The 20,282-nt window shown below is 38.6% G+C and overlaps 1 protein-coding gene across 2 annotated transcripts; it reads left to right on the forward strand.

The window, feature by feature from the left end:
* The first annotated feature begins 754 nt into the window (after positions 1–754).
* LOC118800812 (NLR family CARD domain-containing protein 3-like) lies at positions 755–16,291 on the forward strand. 2 transcript variants are annotated; one of them, XM_036560953.1, is made up of 5 exons: positions 756–895; positions 4,654–4,770; positions 8,837–8,891; positions 12,628–12,829; positions 13,912–16,291. In XM_036560953.1, exons 1-5 carry the CDS (start codon positions 768–770, stop codon positions 15,672–15,674), a joined length of 2,265 nt encoding a protein of 754 aa, XP_036416846.1. In that variant the 5' UTR covers positions 756–767; the 3' UTR covers positions 15,675–16,291. The 2 variants fall into 2 exon arrangements, with proteins under 2 accessions (XP_036416847.1, XP_036416846.1); XM_036560954.1 differs by lacking the exon at positions 4,654–4,770 and having other exon boundaries at positions 755–895; positions 13,912–16,290.
* Positions 16,292–20,282: the final 3,991 nt, after the last annotated feature.

Here is a 20,282-nt window from a genome sequence, read left to right on the forward strand (position 1 = left end):
TCGTCGTCTTGTTTTCCAAACTAGTCAGTATTTTCATTCTGTTTTCTCAGTTTACACACAAAACACTGATCTGGCTGCAGTAAAGCTTGACTATTCAACATTGTTACCAAAATTATTGTCAGGAACAACAAATGTCTTTTTAATTTATGCAAACTATATGGTTATTAGTAGTTAGCATGCAGCCTGTCAAGCTAACAACTCCTGAGTGCTGCTTATTTTAGGCTAAATTCACAACCATGTTACCCATTTTTGTCCATCAATTAATGTAAATGAAAATCAAATGAAAATGATTGAAAACAAATAATTTAATGAAAACATTTTGATTAAAACAATTTTTCAACTTACTTTATATGTGATTTTACTGCATTAATATCAGCTTAATAGGGAATATGATCTCTGTGTTCAGCCCTGTTACCCATTCATTGATGGGTAAAATAGCTTATATAGTATCTAATTTGACAGCCTGATGTGGGAAACATTTTCTGAAGGTTGAGCTCTTACTTTGATTAATACTGTGTCAAAAACACCAAAGAAGAAAGTAAAGTTTTAAAGAGATTCAAGTCATAAAATGAACTCTATTCAGAAAGTGTGTAATACATGTGTGTCACTTGGACGAGTGTCGGCCAAACGTGAAAGGAAAAAGTAGCAACTTTCACTTTACCTTCTCCAAAGAGTGTTTAGAGAAATTACTGAGTGTAATAAGAGATGAAGTCATTGTGTGATGGTGGGAGACGCATTAAAGACTGCAGCTCTTAACAGATGGTTGAATGTGTTTTAGTCTGATTCAGAGTAAGAGACCAGACTCTCCTGAGCCCAGCTGTGTGTCTATGAAGAGTGACGCGTCAATGGGTAGACTCATAAACTTCAAACAGGGAGAGTCTTCACCTGAACTGAGGTGAGTACAGTATCATGGATAATATTTATTACCACCCTGAATAGAGGGAGTAAAAGACCACTGTAAACACCAGTGCAGTTTCCCCATAGATGGCTTTATCTAGAATGAGGAAAAGCCTGTGATCGCCCCCTGCTGTCTGGATCGAGGCATAGCCCGTCAATCTCAGATCACTATAATGAGAGCTACTGGTAGATTCTCTATTTAAGAGAAGAGCTAAGCTTTATGTCTGTTAATACTCTTTATCATGGATTCACCATCATTTTCCTACTTCTTACACATGAATTCTCAAATGACTCCAGAGTTATGATTTTACCACAGATGAATTATTCTATTTATGAGCTACTGAGCAACAAATCATGTACAACTATAGTTATTACTAGTACTAGTAACATAGAGTAGTATCACTCTACGTTAAGTAAGTAAAATTTTTTTAACTTGCCACACTGTCACTCTACTATACACTCTAGGGATGGGAATCTTTAGGCACCTCACAATTTAATTCGATTACGTTTCAGAGGCTGCGATGCGATTATAAAACGATTATCGCTGCATCTCGCTGCATCTTTTTTTTCTATACATGATTTCTATTTTCTCACTGTCTGAGGACTTGGTAGTTTTGAAGCAAAGTATTTGTAATGATCCATAATGAATTTACGTCCAATATCTTTTATTAATGAAACAAATGGAAGTGATGTGGCAAGTGAAATGGAAGACTCTCATTCACTGCTGTTTGGAGCACATGAGACGCTGCTGCCACTCATCTGCGATAAAATGCGCTGTTACGGTGAAATAAGGTCCAGTGGTAATGGATGACCACGCAGCACTTTATATAGTCTTTAGGGATTTCATTACTTCGGTTTTGGTCTCATGATGCGAAAGACTGCAGGTCACATAGCAACGAGGTTTCGCCTGGCGAGTAGCGAAAGAAAAAGGAAAAGAGAAAGACGGACGAACATTGGGAGATGAATGGACTTATTCGCATTTATAAGCAGCGCAGTTTCCTGGTACATTAAATCTGCAACGAGAGACTCTCAAACACTACAAAGTGGCGAAGATGAAGTCGCTTCTCTTTCTAATTTTCCCGTTCCACCTTAAATGGTGCCGTATTTACATTCGGCGCCTCAGGCAGAATTTAAGGTGGAACGGGAAAGTTCAGCAAGAAGCTGGAGAATAAAAAGCGACTTCAGCCTCGTAAAACAGCGGAAAGCTGAGAGACATTTTACAAGAAACTATTCAACTTTTGAGCTGCCACATTCAACTTTTAGCTCATAATTCATTTAAAACTCTATAAGTGGAGAATGCTTCTGCCTTAACCATTGAAACTTGACGTGCACATTTAGGACCAGATTCTGTGGTAGCATATGAATTTTGGTGGGCATACGTCATTAGGGGGCGGGGCAATTGCCAATTAACTGTTTCTCAGCATCCGTGCATCTGATTGAGCTGAAACTTGGCATGTAGCATCTACTAGACAGACTATAAGTGAATCTTGAAGGATAATTTGATTCATTGAAATGTATGACCGCCATCAGCCAATCAGCATTCAGCAGGCTTTTGACAGGCTTAACATTGACCAATCATGACGAAACTTGAATGGTGTCTACATGTAGCCCCTTTCTAACAAGCAGTGAAGTTTCAACAGATTTGGCCACTGGGGGGCGCTATTCATAAAAAACCATATATTATTACATGATATAAACATATTATTACTATTTTTGACCCAAGCTCTGTATGAATCTTATGTATTCCAGTATGCCAAACAATTTTACTATTGCATGTTTATTCTAAAAATGCATAGTTTTTTTGTAATCGTTAACTCTTTGAAAACCATGCTTTTCGAACTAGTCTCTGAGTTTTGATCCAAACTTCTCGAATTTGGTCTAGAAATACTCTGTGGCCTCTCTAGGTAAATAATTATCAAAAAAATATTGACTTTTTCACTCGACCTGGTGTTGCTCCATCAATACATCACTGCGGCCATGGCATAGCCAGCTTGATTTGCTATAACTCATCAGTCTTTGGCTGTATCATCTCAAAAGTTTGAGTACTTGTATATATTGAGACTCAGACAGGGTGTGCAAAAATTTTGTCCAGGTATGACCTTTAGAGGGCGCCTTAGCTGTCAAAAACCCCAAAAATCATTAAAGATGCTATTACAGTGTTATTACAAAGTCTACAGATAAACACATGGTGCCATTTGATTCAGTTCACTGACCTGAATAACTTTGTAATTACATGTTAGGTCAAATATTTCACTCCTTGTGTAGTATTTTGAATTATTCCTTCAACAATTACAGCTTATTATACTAAGGTCAAAAGGTCAATCTGAACATAACTCAGTGAACAGCTTTGATCAAGTTCCCTGATCAATTATCATAACATGTGGAGACCTTTTGACCAATTCTAAACCACTTTCAGTGAGCTCCTCTGTGCCAAAAGGGTCCCTTATGAGTGCACTGGGTCTCATTATGGCCTGATTATCAAAGCCTTAAACATGGAGAAACAAAACCCCTTGCAAACACAGCTGGGACAGATATTTTACCATTGCTCATGTATTTTTGACATCTGTGCTGATAATCCTTTGCGTGTTCTACAAACCTTTGTAGATCAGTCCATAGAAATGTAAACATATGTTGAAAGTAAAATGGTCCATGACAAATGAAGGCCTTTTGATGAACTCATTTCAGCCTCTATGCCTGTAAGGCCCAAACTGCATGAGGCCTGATTAGGCCTATTTGGCTCAAAGTGCACGAGAGCTTCTTGTGCTTATGCGTGCTTGGACCCGCTCATTGCCGCTTGCGGCTATATTTTTCCTTTATTATTTTATTTTAACAAAAAGTCATTTTAACCTGTGTCCCACATTTTATGTGCACCCCTGTTACCCAAACCTGTTCCCCACATTAAAAAATGGGACGTTCCATTCATTATGATATAAACAGGAATTTGCATCATCTCCTTGTTTTCTGCAGAAAGACCATCAAACAAGTCAGTATTTTCATTCTGTTTTCTCCATTTACACACAAAAAGCTGATCTGGCTGCAGTAAAGCTTGACTATTCAACACTGTTACCAAAATTATTGTTAGAAAAAAAATATGTATTTTTTCATTTATGTGAACTATATGGTAATTAGTAGTTAGCATGCAGCATGTGCCCCCTGTCAAGCTAACAACTCCTGAGTGCTGCTTATTTTAGACTAAATTCACAACCATGTTACCCAGTTTTTATCCATTAATGAATTTAAATGAAAATGAAATGAAAATGGATTAAAAACAAATAATTTAATGAAAACATTTTAATTAAAACAATTTTTCAACTTACTTTATATGTGATTTTACTGCATTAATATAAGCGTAATGGAGAATATGATCTCTGTGTTCAGCCCTGATACCCATTCATTAATGGGTAAAATGGCTTATATAGTATCTAATTTGACAGCCTGATGTGGGAAAATAACATTTTCTGAAGGTTGAGCTCTTATTTTGATTAATACTGTGTCGAAAACACCAAAGAAGAAAGTAAAGTTTTAAAGAGTTTCAAGGCCTAAAATGAACTCTATTCTCAGAAAGTGTGTAATACATGTGTGTCACTTGGACGAGTGTCGGACAAACGTAAAAGGAAAAAGTATCAACTTTCACTTTACCTTCTCCAAAGAGTGTTTAGAGAAATTACTGAGTGTAATAAGAGATGAAGTCATTGTGTGATGGTGGGAGACGCATTAAAGACTACAGCTCTTAACAGATGGTTCAATGTGTTTTAGTCTGGTTCACAGTGAGAGACCAGACTCTCCTGAGCCCAGCTGTGTGTCTATGAAGAGTGACGCGTCAATGGGTAGACTCATAAACTTCAAACAGGGAGAGTCTTCACCTGAACTGAGGTGAGTACAGTATCATGGATAATATTTATTACCACCCTGAATAGAGGGAGTAAAAGACCACTGTAAACACCAGTGCAGTTTCCCCATAGATGGCTTTATCTAGAATGAGGAAAAGCCCGTGATCGCCCCCTACTGTCTGGATCGAGGCATAGCCAGTCAATCTCAGATCACTATAATAAGAGCTACTAGTAGATTCTCTATTTAAGAGAAGAGCTAAGCTTTATGTCTGTTAATACTCTTTATCATGGATTCACCATCATTTTCCTACTTTTTACACATGAATTCTCAAATGACTCCAGAGTTATGATTTTACCACAGATGAATTATTCTATTTATGAGCTACTGAGCAACAAATCATGTACAACTATAGTTATTACTAGTACTAGTAACATAGAGTAGTATCACTCTACGTTAAGTAAGTACAATTTTTTTAACTTGCCACACTGTCACTCTACTATACACTCTAGGGATGGGAATCTTTAGGCACCTCACGATTCAATTCGATTACGTTTCAGAGGCTGCGATGCGATTATGAAACGATTATCGCTGCATCTCGCTGCATCTTTTTTTTCTATACATGATTTCTATTTTCTCACTGTCTGAGGACTTGGTAGTTTTAAAGCAAAGTATTTGTAATGATCCATAATGAATTTACGTCCAATATCTTTTATTAATGAAACAAATGGAAGTGATGTGGCAAGTGAAATGGACGACTCTCATTCACTGCTGTTTGGAGCACATGAGACGCTGCTGCCACTCATCTGGGATAAAATGCGCTGTTACGGTGAAATAAGGTCCAGTGGTAATGGATGACCACGCAGCACTTTATATAGTCTTTAGGGATTTCATAACTTCGGTTTTGGTCTCATGATGGGGGGGGGAGGGGAGCGAAAGACTGCAGGTCACATAGCAACGAGGTTTCGCCTGGCGAGTAGCGAAAGAAAAAGGAAAAGAGAAAGACGGACGAACATTGGGAGACGAATGGACTTATTCGCATTTATGAGCAGCGCAGTTTCCTGGTACATTAAATCTGCAACGAGAGACTCTCAAACACTACAAAGTGGCGAAGATGAAGTCGCTTCTCTTTCTAATTTTCCCGTTCCACCTTAAATGGTGCCGTATTTACATTCGGCGCCTCAGGCAGAATTTAAGGTGGAACGGGAAAGTTCAGCAAGAAGCTGGAGAATAAGAAGCGACTTCAGCCTCGTAAAACAGCGGAAAGCTGAGAGACATTTTACAAGAAACTATTCAAATTTGAGGAAAAGTTTTCTGGCGGAGATGGAAGAAAAGCGGCTATAGCTAAAGCTTAAAGTAGAGTAGAGTAAGTCCGCATTTTTGTTTATATTTTTAACCTATACTTGGACATTAACACATACTGAGACATACTGGATATTAAATGTTGTGGCTCCCAAGGTGGTTTGATTTTTGTTGAAAGGACAAAATGGCTCTTCTTATCATTTGGGTTGTGACTCCTGATCTAACCTGGCTTTAATGCACAGAGAGCCGGTCGGATTTCTCACTCATCCAGTTGTGTTTTTTTTATGTGCCGCCTGTCCGGGCGCTGCACTTACCCACTTCCAAGTTCCGCCTTTTACGTTCCGTCAACATTACTTTATAAATTAAATATTTAGAAAATCGATTTTTGACGTTGAATGAATCTATTCAGAATCATCCACATCTGGAGGCTCGTTTACATGTTCTTCAGTTTAGTCTATTGACAGTAAAGTGAGATTTTTGAATACAGTTCAAGTCATTTCTTTCTCTAAATGTCAACATCTGATTTTTCTTTTTCATAACATGAGAATCAGCTTGATATTATTACTTAACTGTTCAATCCACACCTCCTTTAAAATATAACAAGCCTTATAACATTCAGAATAAACCCAATTACATCTCATATATTTAGTTACTTTGACAACATTACTAGCAGGTACAATGAAAGTACTGAAGAATTTCATCATTTTCAGTAAATGATCAGCTCTTAAAACAGATTATCTCCATAGTCTATATCTATACACCATCATCTAGTCTGCCACACACATTCATATGAATAGTAGTTCTCTGAAATGGTGGCAGTGACTCCCTTAACTAACGATCTCCATTATACACACATCCAGACCACTAATGGAAAACTTCCAAGCTGTTAGAGTAAAAGAACATTAATAACAGAAACAACATCTTCACATTCAACACTAATTATTCTCCGTGGTTATGGAACGCCGTCAGCTCTGGCTTTTCCATTTGAGTTAACTCAGCATCTCCACTGGACTTTTCCAGAAACACTTCACACCTTTACTGAATGAACTTCCTTCACAAACATCATATAAACACTGTTAGTTTAATATGTCTTTACTGTTCCACTTCCAACAATATTAAACCATATTTTGTTGGATTTTTACCTGAACAGAGGGACTAAAAGACCACTGTAAACACCAGTGCAGTTTCCCCATAGATGGCTTCATCTAGAATGAGGAAAAGCCCGTGATCGCCCCCTACTGTCTGGATCGAGGCGTAGCCAGTCAATCTCAGATCACTATAATAAGAGCTACTGGTAGATTCTCTATTTAAGAGAAGAGCTAAGCTTTATGTCTGTTAATACTCTTTATCATGGATTCACCATCATTTTCCTACTTTTTACACATGAATTCTCAAACGACTCCAGAGTTATGAATTTACCACAGATAAATTGGCCGATAGTCATGTTACCAACAAGTTCCATAAATTTAATCCAGTATGAATCTACATATGGGAGCGGGATCCAATGACTAAAGATCATTCCAATGTTGTTGTAGTTCACCTGTTTAACTGGTAGAGGTTCACATGTCTTCAGTTTTGACTCATGCAGCTTTAATGTATTTTATCATGGTAGTTTTTTACCTGTTGGTCTGTTTAGTGGTTCATGCTGTGTGCATATATATATATATATATTTTTTTTTCTTTCCCATAGCGTTCAAATGGAGAGAGCAAAGATCTCCATGACACGTCTGGAGTCCATATTCCATAATTTTAATCCAGTATGAATCTGCAATGTCTTCAGTTTTTTCAAGTTTGCTAAGTAATAATTCTGGTGCAAATTATTAAATACATGTAATTAAATTATTTATTATTAATAATAATTAATTATCATATTATTAGTTGTATTGACATCACGATAATGTATTAACAGAACCTGGTAATAGTCATCAGCTACTATTTTTTTTTTTTGTAAAAGGAGACGAGGCTAACTGGTAAAATGGAGCTTGACTTGGCACAGTTCCTTCATTCTGAAGTTCAAAACAGTCCTACTGTAAGCATCAACTTATTTGTGCTGTGCTAATTAGAAGGAGGAAAATAAAATATCTGAAGGTATCTTTCACAAGGTAGAGTGATTTCTGTCCTGTTGGAGCTCATTTTACTAGTGTAATGCTGTTATAACTGGTATTAACTGGATGTTAATTTTTGCCATTTTTTATTTGGATCTGTTTAACTATGACCTTATGGATGTTAAAGTCCAGGCTATGACATTTTGATCTGGGCTATCTGGGGTAATTTGGGGAAATTACACAGAGACTTTATCCTGTATAAATTGACCAGTTGAATTCCTCACGAATGACATAACCAGACGTGAAAAGGCTTTGAAAAGGACCACAGTCAATGTGCTCTATGTAGGCTGTAATGAGTATTTTGATCTCCTCTCAAGCCACGTTAGCATAAAGCCATACTTTTATCATCTATATCCAAATAGAAAGGAGATACTGGTAATAAACTGTCTACCTCATCACTAGAAATTGAAGTCATGACAGTGTTTAGTAATGCTAACAAACTCTAAATGAGCTTCACTGGTCACCGTCGATTCTACAGCTTGCTTTGTGTTGATGGGTGGGAATGGGAGGGGGATCCAAAGACTAAAGATCATTCCAATGTTGTTGTAGTTCACCTATTTAACTGGTAGAGGTTTGCATATCTTCAGTTTTGACTCATGCAGCTTTAATGTGTTTAATTATGGAAGTTTTACCTGTTGGTCTGTTTAGTGGTTCATGCTGTATAAATATGATATAGATTTAAATTTTGTTTTTCTTTTCCATAGAGCCCAAAAGGAGAGAGCAAAGATCACCATGACACGTCTGGAGTCCATATTCCAGGTGTGTGTTTGTACATGTGTATGCATGTAATTGTGGGTAAAATGTGTATATTTTCTCCTGAGAATCTCACATTAATCTCCAATCAGCCTGTAGTATTAACTACTCACACACTCCACTACCCCACAGGAAGAGCTACACAGCTAACATCACATCACACAGTGTGACTGAGTGCTGTTTCAGGATAGATTTGTTACAGGGTTACATCACATTAGATCACACTGATACTGATACCCATCGATACTGTCTGGTCATCTTTAATCAGTGGTATGTATGATTTGGTTAAGAGTCCATAGAGACTAATGTTACTAACAGGTAACTACCTAAGATCTAACAACATGTCTACATTGGCACTACCTGCTTAAAACTCTTTATCAGCACACATGTTGAATGCTGTATCGACTCAGGGCCTCCTTTTATATAAATGTCCCTTCATTCATAAACCCTATAATAAACATACTTGGTGTTACAGTATAACACAAATGTATCTGTTTATCTGTGCATATGACATCAAAGAAAGTCTTTAAAGTGATTATTTGCCAGTTGTACTCCTCAAAATCACAAGTGGAAAATTCTAACATCCTTATAGTTGTATATTAGAGACCATGTAACACAGTTCGGCACCTTTTTTTCAGTTTTTCAAATACATATTGTCCCATATTGTTTTACTTAACTTACCATAATAAACAATTAAAATAAATGATTAAATATAAAAAATCACCATATCTCAATTAAAAACCTTGGGAATTTGAATATAAAGTGTACAGCTGTGAAATTTTCAGTTAACAACATGTAGTCTACGTTCAACTCCAGAATCATCGGTAGCCTTCATGAAAATGAGCTACAATCAGTAGATTATATAAACCACACATGCGATGAGTGATATTTTGAGAATAAAGAAATGGGCAAGTAGAATATTTTTATTTTTCCCTGCCTTTCTCTGGCGAGAATAACAACCCTGAGCTGTTTTCTGTAATGCTTATCAAAGGTGGAGAACACTTGTTGAGGGATCTCAGGTCACTCCTCCATGCAGAACATTTCCACTTCCTTAATATTCTTCAGTCTTCGCTTGTGGACGGCCCTCTTCAATTCACACCACAAGTTTTCAACTAGGTTTAAATCTGGAGACTGAAAGGGCCAGTGCAAAACTTTTCTTGTGTGCAACACCTTATGAAGCTAAATGCTAGTAGTCTCCACTAAATGCAGTACTGCACTTATTTAATAGAAGATTGTTTTTTTGTGCACTCCACACTAAATGTTTTATCATTGATCATTTTGCACATCAGTAAAGGCGCTGATGTGCTACACAGAATGTGGCACGATGCAGACAAACATTGTTTGTTTTTACACTTGTATAAACTCCATGAAATAAAACTTTTAACCTACTTTTTGCATTGCTTCACTAACTTTTCACAAACCCACTGTTTTTCAGCTGAAAGATACAGTGGCATGCAAAAGTTTGAGCACCCCTATTCAAAATTTCTTTGGGTGAATTTTTTTTTTTTTTATGTCTAAATTTTGTTTTGTACAAGAGTGAAAAAGAAAGAAGCAGCATGCAAATATTTTGGCACCCCAAAAGATTTGAGCTCTCAGACTTTAATTAGCTTGTTAGGGCTGTGGCTTGTTCACAATCATCTTTAAAAAAAAGTTTGGGTGATGAAAATTTCAAAGCTTTATAAATACTCTGACTCCACAAACCTTGTCCCAACAATCAGCAGCCATGGGCTCCTCTCAGCAGCTGCCTATCACTCTGAAGATTAAAATAGTTGATGCCCACAAAGCAGGAGGAGACTATAAGAAGATAGCAAAGAGTTGTCAGGTAGCCGTTTCCTCAGTTTGTAATGTAATTAAGAAAAGGCAGTGCACAGGAACAGTGGAGGTCGAGTTGAGGTCAGGAAGACCAAGTTAACCTTGTGAGAGAGCTGCTTGTAGCATTGCTAGAAATGCAAAACAAAACCCTTGTTCAGCTGCAAAAATCTTCAGGAAAATGTGTCAGACTCTGGAGTGGTGGTGCACTGTTGTACTGTGCAGTGACACCTGCACAAATATGACATTCACGGAAGATTCATCAGAAGAAATTTTTCCTGTGTCCTCACTGCAAAAGTCAGCGTCACACATTTGCAAAGGAACATTGAAACAAGCCTGGTGCATTTTGGAGAAAATGCAACATGTGGACTGATTAAATTAAAATAGAATATGTGGCCTCAATTAGTAAATGTATGTTTAGAGAAAAAAGGAAGCAGAATTTCATGAAAAGAACACTTCTTGAACTGTTAAGCATGGGGGTGGATTGATCATGCTTTGGGATTATGTTGCAGCCAGTGGCACAGAGAACATTTCACTGATACAGAGAAGAATGGACTCAATTAAATAACAGCAAATTCTGGAATCAGTCATCACATTGCCTGTAAGTAAAAGCTGAAGATGAAAAGAGGACGGCTTCTACAAAAGGATAATGATCCTAAACACACCTCAAAATCCACAATGGGCTACCTCAAGAGGTGCAAGCTGAAGGTTTTGCCATGACCTTCTCAGTCATCCCGACCTAACCATCATTGAAAATCTGTGGATAAACCTCAAAAAGAGAAGTGCATGCAAGGCGGCCCAAGAATCTCACAGAACTACAAGCCTTTTGCAAGCAAGACTGGGTGAAAATCCCTAAAACAAGACCTGAAAGACTCTTAGTTGGCTACAGTGAGTGTTTACAAGCTGTGATATTTGCCAAAAGGGGTGTTACTAAGTACTGAACATGCAGGGTGCCTAAACTTTTGCTTCAGGCCCTTTTGCTTTTTTGTTATTTTTAAACTGTAAAAGATGGAAATAGAAAAGTAATCTTGTTTAAAATATCAAAGAAATGTGAAATCTTTAACTTTGTGTCTTTTGGAAATCAGGTTTTTTGTTACTCAAAAACTGCTCAAAATTTCTGTATGTAAGACTTTTACATACGGCTGTATGTAAGTAGTGTAAGCAAGTTTAATATTTCTTCGGTTACATTTTCACAGGCTGTGTTGTTGTGTTCTGGTTGCCTTTCTGAACAAAATCCAACATTTACCACTGCTTTATGATTTCAGTTCAGCATCGGAAGCCCCTTTATATGTACACATCCTAATGCATATTATCCTGTAATGACATGAAGATCAATGAAAAATGATTGAATTATTAAGTTATAAGATTGAGTAATTAAATACTAAACCCACTGAGAGATCTTTAGTGTTTAGGGGTTAATATGTTTACAGAAAGCAGATTTAGAGAGATATTTATAATTAACAATATAACAATCTCTTGCCATTTTGTGGGTCCTACAACATTTTTATGTGAAAGACACTTTTATTAATTTTTTCCTGGTAGAGAATTCCCACCCACAAGAAAAAAACAATATATGTTTGTTTTCTAACATGTAGACGTATCATTTCTCCACATCATTTATTCAGAATGCAGGACCATATTCACATTTCACCATCATTGTTCTTGGGTGAAAGCTTGAACTGCAGGAAGTGAGTAATAAAGTAACTGAAACATAGTGTACTAGTGTACTGACTCTAATATGTAGTGTACTGACTCTAATATGTAGTATACTGATGTGATTTTGAGCAGTTTGTTGTTTTAATCAAATGTTTTATTAAATAAAAAATATCTGCAGTCCAGTTTTAAAGTTTCTCAGTGGTCCTGATATGAGATCCACTGAACTATGACATGGTGGTGTTTCAGTCGTTTTCTGTTAATGTTTATGTCCAATCAGGAACTGGAGCACAAAGTCATCTCTCTGGTGAAGAATCAGCTGAAGAGGTTCAAGAAGGTACTGAGTCCAGATTTCCCAGCATGCTCTGAGAGGGAGGTGGAGGGTGAGGTGGATCAGAGTGTCAGAGAAGGAACACTGCAGATCGCACTGCACATCCTGAGGAACATGAACCAGACAGACCTCGCCAACACACTACAAACCAGTAAGAACTCTGTCACACTGGAACACTGAGCAGCTCTGGACAGCCTGTATATACAGTGGTGGTCTTTGCATGAGGCTTAGGGTCCCCATGAAAATACAAAGTAGATATATTTTGCGTGTTAAATTTATTTATTTTATTATTTTAGTAATTTTATTAAGTAAAATTATCTCACTGTACTGGCAGATGATTTTATTTGTGTCTGGCATATTTCTTAAAACAAGTAAAATGATCTGCTAATATAATGAGAAAATTTTACTTAAAATTACTTATAACAAGTAAAAATGTCTAGAAATAAGTTAAAAGGGAAAAACTAATTTTTTGCTTTTTTTTAAAGACGTATTATGTATTATGCAAATTTTGTTAAATTCGAAAACATACCATTCACTCTCCAGTCCATATAGAAAAACAAAGCCCACACAAACATTATAAGTGATAAACAATTAAAAAAATAAAAATATGATAAATGTAGGATTTGGGCTTTTTAAATGCTCTAATCATATTCTTACTCCATTCTCAAAATTAGATATTGAAATTAGGTATATTAACCAGATTTAAGATGATTTCACTTGCCAAGACATGTCGTGCAGTGTAGACGGCTGTGCCACTCGGGGACCACCCAGAGCCACGACTAGTTTACAAATGTGCCACCAGGGGGCCCCATTCCTGTCTTTAGCCTAGAACCTCAGAATCACTAATTCCACCACTTTGTACATAAACGCTCTGTTCTGACACAGTTTCCCTGATACAGAGCTCATTCCATTATTTCTTTTCCATTATAAAGTTAATTATTTTTACAAGTAACGAGTAAACTGAGCATAGAAATTCTGGCAAGTTAAATATAAACAATCTGGAAGGAATTTCTTCAGGACAGAAGAACAAGAAGATGATCCTTTATTATCTAAATTAATTGTGGTTATTTAATTTTGCTGATGATTCCTAGACAAGAGAACCACAGAGCACAGTTCAGTTTAATATTGTGCTCCGTGTTGATAGAAGGGTAATGTGTGTTATTGTGTTTGTGGTAAGGATGTCAGACATTAACATGTTTATTGTTATTGTTTATTGTAATAATCTTTTTTCAGAACTGGCTCCTGCTTGTCATCAAAAGTTCAAATCCACATTGAAAAACAAATTCCAGAGAATTAATGAAGGAATCTCATATCATGGAGGCTCAACACTTCTGAGTGAGATCTACACAGAGCTCTACATCACAGAAGGGGGGAGTGGAGAGATCAATAATGAACATGAGGTGAGACAGATTGAGACAGCGTCCAGGAGACCAGCAACACAGGAGAGACCCATCAACTGCAGTGACCTCTTTAAAGACACAGCCGTCAGAACTGTACTGACTAATGGAGTTGCTGGAATTGGAAAAACAGTCTCAGTGCAGAAGTTCATTCTGGACTGGGCTGAAGGAAAAGCAAATCAGGACATCCTCTTCATATTTCCACTTCCTTTTAGGGAGCTGAATTCAGTGAAGAGCAGAAAACTCAGTCTGGTTGATCTTCTTCGTCTCTTTTTCACAGACATTAAAAAGTTAAAACCAACAGATTATTATCAGTACAAAGTCTTGTTCATCTTTGATGGTCTGGATGAAAGTCGACTTCCTCTAGATTTCCAGAACAATGAGAGCTTGTCTGATGTAACACAGTCAGCCTCAGTGGATGAGCTGCTAACAAACCTCATCAAAGGGAATCTGCTTCCCTCTGCTCTTCTCTGGATCACCTCTCGACCAGCAGCATGTGGTCAGATCCCTCCTGAGTGTGTTGACCAGGTAACAGAGGTACGAGGATTCAGTGACCCTCAGAAAGAGGAATACTTCAGGAAGAGGGTCAGTGACCAGAGTCTGGCCAACAGAGTCATCACACATATGAAGTCATCAAGAAGCCTCTACATCATGTGCCACATACCGGTCTTCTGTTGGATTGCAGCCACTGTTCTGGAGAGGATGCTGGGTGGAGCAGAGAGTGGAGAGATCCCCAAGACTCTGACTCAAATGTTCACACACTTCCTGATCTTTCAGATCAAACACAAAGACCAAAAGTACCATGGAAAATGTGACACTGATCCTCGGCAGACTAGAGAGATTATTCTGGCTCTGGGAAAACTGGCTTTCCAACAGCTGGAAAAAGGCAACCTGATCTTCTATGAGGAAGACCTGAGAGAGTGTGGCATTGATGTCAGAGAAGTGTCAGTGTACTCAGGAGTCTGCACTCAGATCTTCAGAGAGGAGTTGGGGCTGCACCTGGGGAAGGTGTTCAGCTTTGTCCATCTGAGTGTTCAGGAGTTTCTGGCTGCTTTGTTTGCATTTTTCTCCTTTATTTCTCAGAACAGAAATGTGCTGAAACAACAAACACATTCAAAATCAACAATGACTGATTTTCTCAAGAGTGCAGTGGACAGAGCTTTACAGAGTGAGAATGGACACCTGGACCTTTTTCTCCGTTTCCTTCTGGGTCTCTCACTGGAGTCTAATCAGACTCTCTTACGAGGTCTACTGACTCAGACAGGAAGCACTTCTAACTGCAGAGAGGAAACAGTTGAGTACATCAAGGAGAAGCTCAGGGAGAATCTCTCTCCAGAGAAATACATCAATCTGTTCCACTGTCTGAATGAACTGAATGACCACTCTCTAGTGCAGGAAGTCCAGACATACCTGAACAGAGGAAACCATCGCTGTCTATCTGGAGTCCCCCTCTCTCCTGCTCAGTGGTCAGCTCTGGTGTTTGTGTTGTTGAACTCAGAGGAAGAGCTGGATGAGTTTGACCTGAGAAAATATGACCCATCAGATGAATGTCTTCTGAGGCTTCTGCCAGTCGTTACAGCATCCAGAAAAGCTGAGTGAGTATTTTCATTAATACACATTTTACTGCACTGTTTATTTTAAGAGTGATTTTAGTCATAAAGTTTTCCATGATTTTAGTGGAATGTAATCCAGAAAACCCCTGTCCTGATTAACAAGCCCTTACTGAGTTAAAGTGGATGTGTTAGTGCAGGAAATCACTACAATGTGCAGGGTTGGGATGTAAAAGTATACAAGTAGAAAGAAATGAGGTGTCTGAGTTCAGTCCAAGTTACATTTTGAACAGGCAACATTCAGGACACAGTTACCTTTTTAAACTTTTAAGATTTGGATACCAACCAAATAAAAAATTCAGTTTTTAGAAATAACACTATTAATATTTCTTGATTGACTATTTTAAAACCTCAATCAGAGAAGAGAGGACAGAATGAAAGGTGGTATATTGAATATGGTAGAATATTGGAGGCAGAAGGTGGTACAGTATTGGAGCAGATTGAGGAAGGGAGGAAGACCCTGCTTTGGTTCCTTGGTGAGCAGGAAACGTGTTAAAGTCCACCTTTCAGAGGTTTGATTTAAAAGTATTAATCGTTCAGCCAAATGTGATGAGATGTTATGGTATTTTACTGTGTGGCTGTTTGGCTTTTGCAAAATGTTTCCTATAATCTTAAAGCAGGTTTGTATACAAACTGTTCCACTTTACCTGAAAATATTTAGGAGACTCTCAAAAATATTATTACTTTTTAATTTAACACTTTTTAGATTAATGCTTTTAAAACAGCCTTTGAAGGGTGGATTTAACACGTTTCCTGCTCACCAAGGAACCAAAGCAGAGGCTTCCTCACTTCCTCAGAGCTCTGTGCAGGCCACAGGAGTTCCTTCACACCAAACTCACTAAGGCAGGTCTTTATAGAGTTTGCTTTGTGCACAGAGGCTCAAACTGCTGCCACAAAGTTGGAAACATTGAATTGTCTAAAATTAATTTGTATGTTTTTGTAGCATTATTATTACCCCTCAGTGGAACTAAGGGGCCCAAATCCTGAAAAAAGACCTCTGGTCTTTTATTCTGTACCTGCAGTTTTTCTCCATTTACAGTTTCTCTAAATGGTGTATTTCTTCAGTGTTAATTGTACAGAATAAAAACAGACTTTTTAGTGCTGTGTGGGGTTTAGATTAATAATTGATACGAGTCCTTAAAAGATGATATTGTATAGTTGTTGGCAGTGTGTGAAATGACCCCTGGTGTTTGGGGGGTTACATGTTGTCTGGCGACTCCAGCATTGGCTGTCTGCTAACTCATTCACCATAAAGGCATTGATACAAGCTTTAATGGCAACAATGTTTGGTTTAATAATTCTTCTTTTGGAAATGCTCTTTTCCAGTTTAGTAATGTGCTCTTCCACACATTCACTGAGATCTCACACATCTTCTCTTCTGTCTTTGGTTTTAGAAATGAGTCACAATTCACTCTTTCTATCCGTCTCTTGGTCAGTTTCTTAGATTTGTAAAAAGGCTGTAGCACATTGTAAAGTTGTTCAGAGGTATTCTGGGCATAGTTACAGTTAATAGGCTATGCAGGATGAACTGAGTGAACCAGTTTGCAACAGCGCCACCCTGAGGCAGAGCAGTGCTGCATCACTAGCTAGTTAAGAAAATCAAAGACAGAATCTCATCATTTCCTGAGTGAAGCAGCTAAACAACGACCTTTCACTGAATTTGTGTTTGAGCTTCTGTTTTTCCCAAACAGACAGTTTAACATCATAAGGTTATTGTCAGTGAACCACCTGAATTCATGGGGTCCTACTGGGGGGTCTAGAATCCCCCAGGACCTCCCCTGTATTTTGCATCTTGGTTGTTGGCAGTTTCACTAACACTAATATGAATTTTGTTTGATGTTTTAATGTGCTGGATTTTGATTGATTAAAAAATCAGTGGTCTTGATATTTGTAGTGAGTAATTTGAAGATGAAACTGAAAATTTTTGCCAACTTGGATAGACGAGGATTAGGAGTGCAGTGATTATTCAACTTAGTCGACTAAAATCGCCGACCACATTAGTTCACAGCTAATTTAGTAGTCGATTAGTTGGTGACGTCATTACGCGTATTTGTTGCGCTCACTAGAAACGTTGTGACATCACCGCTCACTGGAGACGTAACAACAGCATGATGGGAGCCTCAAGAACAAAATCCTCAGAAGTGTGGGAGCAAAAATGTTGTCAGTTGTGCTGTTTGTTAAGCCGACCTTAGCTGCACTGAGAGCACATCCTCCATGTCGGGCCTCTGAAGAGGAAACACGGCGGCTCACTGGATGAAGAAGATTCATCTCGGTAAGACGCCCCGTCCCAAACCGCACACTAGCTCACTACATAGTGTGTAAAAATAGCGCATATACCATTATAAGTGCCCTCATTAGTGTAGTGTATGAAGCACAGAAGTGTGTGGTTTGGGACAGTTGTGCTAGTGAGCTAGTTAGCTAATGCTAATGTTAAACTCCATCCTCCTTCATGTTCTGAGCTGAGCTGTAACATTATCTATTAGAAATGCAGGTTCTCTGGTATCGTTAATGGAGTTGGAACAGAGGAGCAAGTAACTATAATTCACAGCTCCCTGTTCAGTTTCCAGATAACGCTCACACTTTTAAACACTGCATCAGTGTCTGAACGCCGAGGCCACTGGTGCGGTCAAGTTCACCGAACACAAGAGAGCGTTTGAGAACAGTTTTCTGTTTTCCGTGGACGTTCGGCTCCACTCGCTGACAGTTTAAGGAGGTAGTTCTCCGTGAACACACAGGGTAGCTGGACAAAGGGTGACCACTGAAATGAAGTGTTTACACAAAATCGTTCAAATTTCAAAACATTCTCCACTTTCCCATCCGCTCCATCACAGCGCGTCTTCTTTGCAGCGGGGAGTTTCTGCTCTCAGAGGAGAGAGAGACTCTCACAGGAGCTCGGAGAGACACTGACTTTCCTCCGTTTCACTGAAGATCTGTGACTAAAATTTAGTAAAGCAAAGTGTAGAAAAACAGCAGAGCACAGAGCACAGATCACAGACTGCACTGTGAAAATGGAACATTTAAAGTTAGTTTTTATTTACTTGATTAAAGAAAAACTGTTTTAGTTTCGTCCAGCTGCCCTGTATGTTCTCAGAGAACTTCCTCCTGAAACAGTTTACAAGTAGCAGCAAACGACAGCGGAGAACTCCAGGAAAACCGAAAACTGTTTCCAACTGTTTATAAATGTTTTCCTATGTTCTCCTAATTTGAACTCATCTGTGGCCTCGACGTTTAGACAGAGATGCAGTGTTTAAAACTGTAAACGTTATTTTGAAAGTAAACAGGGTCGCTGTGAATCATTTCTTCTTCACTCCAACCCCTTTAACAGTTCCAGAGAACATGCATTTCACAACAGAAGATGTTCAGCTCAGCTCAGAACATGAAATAAGACGGCTTTAACATTAACATTAGCTAACTACCCCACTAGCACAGCTATCTTACCCAGATGAACTGTTTTATGTAGTGAGTCGACGTGTTTCCTCTTCAGAGGCTCCAACACAGAGGATGAGCTCCCATAGCCAGCTAAAGTCGGCTTTACACACAGCACAACTGACAACTTTATTCAGAGTGTAGTTTTTGTTCTCGAGGCTGCCATCGCGCTTTTGTTAACTCTCCAGTAAGCGGTAAAGTCAAAACATCCCTAGTTAGCGCGAGAAACGCTCAATAACCTGGAATATAACGGTGGTCTGGGGTGGGCTGTACACTGTTATAACAGTAAATACCGGTATGATGTTCACTCATGAGATGAGTTTAGCTGTACTGTGGATACAGAGATAAACCCAAACACAGTGAAGCACAATCAGTGCTGCCCCTGAGAAAAACTAAATAAGAGCATGAAGAGCTTAAAACTCTTATTAACTCAACAAAATGGTGTTCTAGACAAAACTGCACTGCTGAGTGTCGCTTGCAGCAGCTCCTCCATTAATCAGTGTAGGATTACGCAGGTAGACACACACAGTAGTGCTGCACGGTATACCGATACTTGAAAAGTATTGCGATACTTCGTCATTAAAAACGGTACAATACCCCATTTATTTAGTACCGGTACTAAATGAATGAGCGTGTTTTAAAATAAGAGCGGTATTTCCAACGAGTGCCACAGGGGGCAGTGTGCGCACGCAGCTCCAGCGCTCACCTCAGAGTCAGAAGAGAACGCGTAGCATGGCTGCTAATGCCAGCGATTTCGCAGACCGTCCTCGGCTTGTAGAAAAAGCACGAAGCGAGATATGGAAGTATTTTACATACACAGCTGACAGTCAGGGCAACATGGACACATCAACACCGGTCTGCAAAAGAGGCTTTAAACATGTCCAGACCAAAGGAGCCGACACCTCCCACTCAGCACATCTTTCTGACAGACATGCAGAGCTGTTTACAGAACTCAGAGAACGGCAGGTTAGTGAATATGATGGAGCTGTAACAGTTACATCAGGAGTCAGAGGAGTCGGAGTCTTTTTGTGTCAGTCTGTCTCATGAGGCAGTTTAGGGCAGTGAGAACTGTTTAAGTTAACTGACTTTATCTTCGTTGATAAATACCAATGTGGCGAACTGGTAACGTTATGTTTACACTGACCTCCATGCTGCTGAATATCAGGCGCTC

Source organism: Colossoma macropomum, unplaced genomic scaffold (genome assembly GCF_904425465.1).
Source record: "Colossoma macropomum unplaced genomic scaffold, Colossoma_macropomum, whole genome shotgun sequence".
Lineage (NCBI taxonomy): Eukaryota > Metazoa > Chordata > Actinopteri > Characiformes > Serrasalmidae > Colossoma > Colossoma macropomum.